At 48.4% G+C, this 5,451-nt stretch overlaps 1 protein-coding gene across 5 annotated transcripts in view; it reads right to left on the bottom strand.

The window, feature by feature from the left end:
* The window catches only part of arid1aa (AT-rich interaction domain 1Aa), a 15,706-nt gene extending 10,517 nt beyond the window's left edge, over nt 1–5,189 (bottom strand). For 3 of the 5 annotated variants that reach the window (XM_031853201.1, XM_031853202.1, XM_031853203.1), the window contains exons 1-4: nt 3,960–5,189; nt 1,309–1,533; nt 435–1,190; nt 190–285 (exon numbers count right to left, since the gene is read on the bottom strand). In XM_031853201.1, the coding sequence (XP_031709061.1) occupies nt 190–285; nt 435–1,190; nt 1,309–1,533; nt 3,960–4,865 (1,983 nt within the window). In that variant the 5' untranslated portion in view covers nt 4,866–5,189. The remainder of the gene's footprint in view (nt 1–189; nt 286–434; nt 1,191–1,308; nt 1,534–3,959) is intronic. The other 2 variants (XM_031853204.1, XM_031853205.1) reach the window with 2 other exon arrangements.
* Between the last annotated feature and the right edge of the window lie 262 nt (nt 5,190–5,451).

Below are 5,451 nucleotides of genomic sequence, written 5' to 3'. Positions count from 1 at the left end.
GGGGGGATTGTGAATGTAATGAGCCTCAGATCGTCATATATTTGATAAGTAGTCAAATAGTTATGTTGTGACTACAAATACTACTGGACATAAATAGAAACTTAGCTCTCTTACTCGAGGGGGGAAAAGAAAAAAAACCGGTGGGAAAAGGCTTTTTATGTTCCAGCAGTGATATAACAAGCAACTGACCGGGAGGCTGGAGGGGCGGCCTTGACTGTCCTCTGGGCCAGACTTAGGCTGAGTGGATGGAGGGGTGTTTGACTGAAATGAGTCCTGGGATACCTCCTAAAAGACATCAGAACATATGCCTAAATATACTGCCGGAGTCACATGCATGTGAACACACACACACACACACACACACACACACACACACACACACACACGCACACACGCACACACGCAGAAATATAACCCCAGACTGAGACTTGTACCTGCTGTTGTGGAGGAGGAAAGCGCTGATAAGGTGACTGCTGTGCTTGCTGCTGCTGCTGCTGTTGTTGCTGCTGCTGCTGTTGTTGCTGCTGTTGTTGTTGTTGTTGTTGTTGTTGCTGCTGCTGCGGGTACGCTGCAGGTTGGCCCTGTGGATGTTGGCCCTGTGGATGTTGGCCCTGTGGATGTTGGCCCTGTGGATGTTGGCCCTGTGGATGTTGGCCCTGTGGATGTTGGCCCTGTGGATGTTGGCTGTGTCCCGGTGGCTGCTGTGGCGGCTGAGACTGTGGCTGCTGTTGCTGTGAGGGGGGCTGCTGAGGCCCCTGTGTGGCTCCTGTGTAGTTGGACTGGCCCTGTGATCCAGGGGGTTCCTGGGAACTTGGCTGCTGCTGCGGCGCCTGACTGGGAGGACCCTGCTGCTGGGCGTAGAGAGACTGGCCAGACTGCGGGGCTGGGGCTTGGGAATAGGGGGGTTGAGACTGTGGAGGCCCTTGGGGAGGGCCTGCCAGTGGCCCCTGAGACTGTGGGGGCATGTGGGGCTGCTGATAGGGCTGTCCTCCCTGGGTGTGTGGAGCAGAAGTCGGCGGAGGGTGGGTTTGCCCCGGGTAAGGTGTCGGGCCACCCTGTTGCCCAGCTGGGGGCTGGGAGTAGGGGGTTTGCTGCTGGCTTGGGTGAGGAGTCTGGCCCGGCTGGCCGTAATATGGTGCCTGGCCCTGAGAGCCATAGCCTCCTGGTCCCTGCTGTCCATAAGATCCCATCTACACAGAATACACAAAAACAACAAAGACTTCAAACCAACCCCAAAAAAACACAAATACTGATCAAAATGAAGACACTGGGGGCTTATTTCTGAATAAGATAAATCGTGTGAAATACCTGTGGACCATACGGCATGCTACTCATGCCACCGGGGGAACGTCCTTGCATTCCCACTGGGAATCGCTGAGGACCTGGAGGGCCATAAACCTGGCCAGGGTAACCAGGCCCCTGTTGTGGACCTGCTGGAGGCCCTTGCTGCGGCTGTTGACTGTATGGACTGCCTGCTCCATATGCTTGACCTCTCATTTTTCCCATTGGGTCCATAGGACCAGGTGGCTGGACCTGGTAAAAAGAAAAACGGGGAAAATACATGAAGTCAACAACCAGAGAGCATAGGAGAACTATGCTCTCTGGCAAGTGATACAACTGACACACAGCCTCCCTCTTTCCTATGCAACTGTATTAGGCCAGTACAGTGTGTCCACAAAACACTTGGCTGCAGTGTGCAACTTTACTTAAAGTGTAAAAACAAACTTCAATGAATGGGTAAATTGTGCTTTTTTTTCCCCACCTTATTTCCCACGGTCATTACCCTGATTTTTTTTTCACCTCGCTTTGCCATAGTTTCAGAAGTCAACAGAGCTATATATATCTACTTTCGAATGGAGGGCAGGCTGCCCAATCTTAAACATATCCCAGCTGTGCTCCTGTTTTGAGTCTGGTCCAAGTAGGTTTTTTTCCCCCCGGAGAAGGCATTCTGGCTCTGAATGAATGACACCAGAATTGAACGAAGTACTTTCCGCAACAGCAGGAGTGTGCAAAAATGCACAGGAGCATACTCTTGTCTATAAGCCAACCGTTACTACGAACATTTTTCTCGGGTAAAAACTAGGTGCGTCTAAATCGTCCATGTGGGACTTCCATTTCGGATCCAATTATTCCCTCACCTCCACCAAAATGATTTGGCACTGAAAGGTGGGGAATTCTAACATCATTTAGACATGAGAGCATCTACTTAAAAACTGAAAGTATCCCCTCACATCAAGTGAATTCCCACTGGTGCACTTTGCCGAGAGGAGCGTCCTCAGCTTAACAAAAGCCCTTTACAAATAGTATGCAAAACGCCTTACCTGACATTTTGCAGATCCAAGATAATGAAGTAAAATAAATAAGAGCAGCACATGGCTAATCTGCATAAGACAGAGAGGAAACTCCCTTGGCCAGTGAGAGATGAGGTCTGCCTTCTGATTGGCTTGGGGGGGGGGGGGAATTGGGGGAATTCTTTGCAGTCACACAGTCAAACTTGTGTGGCATGCCAGACACAGCAGCAGCGCACACACGCATCCTCACAGACAGAAGTCAGTTCTGCCTTTTGCTACCATGTAGCAAGTTATAATATGAAACAAAGATGTCTCATAATCTGTAATGTGTGAACATAGATAGTGCTGTGTAAATAAATAACCATATTGATAGAAGATGGTAGTAAAGATCAGCAGATGTCTTAAGTCACTATGTTGTAAACATTTAATGACTGTAGTAACGCTGGTGTGCATTTTTTTATTTGTATTTGTTACAAATAACATGTACACTCTATGTATCATATATAATGATGCAGAGCACAGTTAGCTATGAGTTCACACATTATCCATCAACCGTGCTGCATGCATGTTAGAACAAACGGCTAATAATTCTCATGCGGGGAAATATTTGCCAAAAGATCAAATAAAACTAAAAATATTACCCATGACCCACTTGCTCCCACACTAGACGTGTTGGTTAAGTATGGAGCAGAGACAGCTCTGGTGACCCCGTGGGTGAATTAATTATGTGTGTTCTTATCAGCTACTGTTGCCTTGAATCACATGTAATTAGAAATGGCCATGAGCAGCGGATGAGCAGCCAATCAGATTTCAGCTAGCATGTCAACCAAAGACCAACTATCTCCTGGCTTTGACAGCAGGATTTTACCTCCACAATTCAAATCCCAGTGCAAACTGCAATCTGCAGTCACTCACTCGTATGGCTGAGCTGGCTGTTTACAGGCAACATGCATGGGGGAGCCCAGCAGCTTTTCAGCACAGGGAAACCCATTTAATTAAAATATGATCAAAGTGTAACAATTTACACCCTTCCATAATATCTTACACAACATTTTTTTGTGATTTAAACTGAACCCACGCGAGCCTATTTAACTAACCGTGAGCGGCTGATTCGACAGGCAACACATTCCTAATGTCGTAGCCACTAAATTATAGCTTCTCGAGCAGGAACACGATATAATCATGACTGTAAGCAACCATCACAAACTAATGTGCGTGTGAGAGAGAGAACAAGTTTCCCTATATATATATACCGTATAGTATACGCACAGTAATGAGAAAATACGGTGTAAATTCAATAAATAACACGCATAGAGAAGCTATCATAGTGGGAAAAAAACCAGCCGTTGCTCTTCGTTGAGTATTTTCGCCCCTTTTCAAAGTCGGGCCTTCTTGGCTCCCTGAACGTCCTTACATCGTTTCAACAACTTATATCTTATTCAAGCGAGACTTGTGTAGTGTTACATACATTTGTCTACGTATTTTAAATGATCATTATTTAACGGTCTGGTGTAAAGGAGAAAAAAAACACACGAGAGGCAGCCATTTTAGAGTCTTTGCGAACTAGTAGCAGACAATGGCTGGCCTGCTACGTTGTGAACTAGCTAGGAGGAAGGAAAGGTGACGTGCTAAAGCCCAAAACATGTTCCTGTAATAATGTGACTTTACCTGGCTTCTTACTAGCGTCTGCCCGGCACTCCCCGGGCTCAAAGGCGACGGGTGATGGCTTCTTTGTTGCCACCCCAGATTGCTCCCTCCATACAGCCCGCTAATGTCTGCTGGTCCCTTACTAGCTCCTTCTTGACTACTGTAGTCGTTAGTCGGGTAGTTTGGATATCCCCGCGTTGAGCTGGGGGAGGTTAGGAGCTTGTTGAGTGTCGGTGTGGATGTAGGTTGGGGGTTTCCAATGTTATATCTCTGGTTACTGTAAGATCCGGCCATCGCCGTGGGTCCTCCCGCTGGTGGCGGTTGCTGCTTTACGTTAGCTGGCTGCCCCCCAGCTGTCGGCGCCTGGGTACTGCGAGGGGAGTTCACGGCGTACGCCTGCCCGGGATAGGGAGTCCTGTTCGGGAACGGGTTGTAATTGTTAAACTGGTGGTTTGAAAAGCCATGCTCTTGTGAATTAGGTTGATACGGGTCCATCATGTTGCTCGACTGCACGACCGGACCCGCAGCTGCCATGCCAGGGCTTTGTTGTCCGCCATGTTGATGAAAAGGGGCCCGACCGTAGTGCTGATTATATCCGTACGAAGAGGGAGGAAACGCGGTGCCGTGGTGATGCACCAAACCGGGGTGGTTATTTCCCTCCGGTCCGACAGAGTCATTCTGGTTATTATTGTTAGCCCTGGGCGGGTTCCCATTCCCGTTCTTCATCTCAGGTTCCCCTCCTCCCCCTGCATTTCCACCGTCGGCCCCGTCCTGCAGATCCCCCCGGCCTGGCGATCCGCTGTCCAAGCCGGGCTGCGTTTTGTCTGACTGCTTCTCCCCCGGTACCGACTCGTCCTTGGGGTCTCGATCGGGCTTTTTGAGTTCGGAAGGCGGGCTAGTGTTAAGAGTGGCGACCTGAGCGGCCATGATATACCCCCCCACCCCACCACCAGCTCTCTCGCGAGTCAGTCACAATCAAAAGCTAGCATTGAATATAAATAATTGTTTATAACCATCTATCCTTGTGCCGATTCATTCCCACCCCTTATACCGGACCGAATCCGGCTGCCATCCCGGTTCCGGTTCCGTAAATGGGTTAGAAATAGGATGGACGCTCCATACAATGCGTAAAAAAGCGACAGAAATTGTTGTGGGAGTTGTGTTACTGAGTCCGGGTAGAAGCAGGGAGCGAACCCAACCAACACGAGGCTCCGCTACATACAGCCATTTTACTGAGCCGCACGGTTGGCTGCAAAACACGAGCTGTATTCGCTCCAATGCGGACTGGACTGTTTTTTTTTTCCTTCTTCTTCATACAACCACATTGTCTTTAGCACTCATACATGGAATATTTTCTTCACACGAAGACAGTCTAATGTTCTCACAACTGAGTAATGTTGTGTTACCAACATAAGAACTATAGACTAAACCAACTCAAGATGCTGTGCGTTACAAATATATTAATATGCATGGTGCATTTCATTAGTGATCAGTACAGAGGTGAAGTAATTCA

This window comes from Anarrhichthys ocellatus, unplaced genomic scaffold (genome assembly GCF_004355925.1).
Source record: "Anarrhichthys ocellatus isolate YVR2014 unplaced genomic scaffold, GSC_Weel_1.0 scaffold13, whole genome shotgun sequence".
NCBI lineage: Eukaryota > Metazoa > Chordata > Actinopteri > Perciformes > Anarhichadidae > Anarrhichthys > Anarrhichthys ocellatus.
The sequence above is the reverse complement of the archived record's forward strand: the minus strand, read 5'-3'. Positions and strand labels throughout refer to the sequence as shown.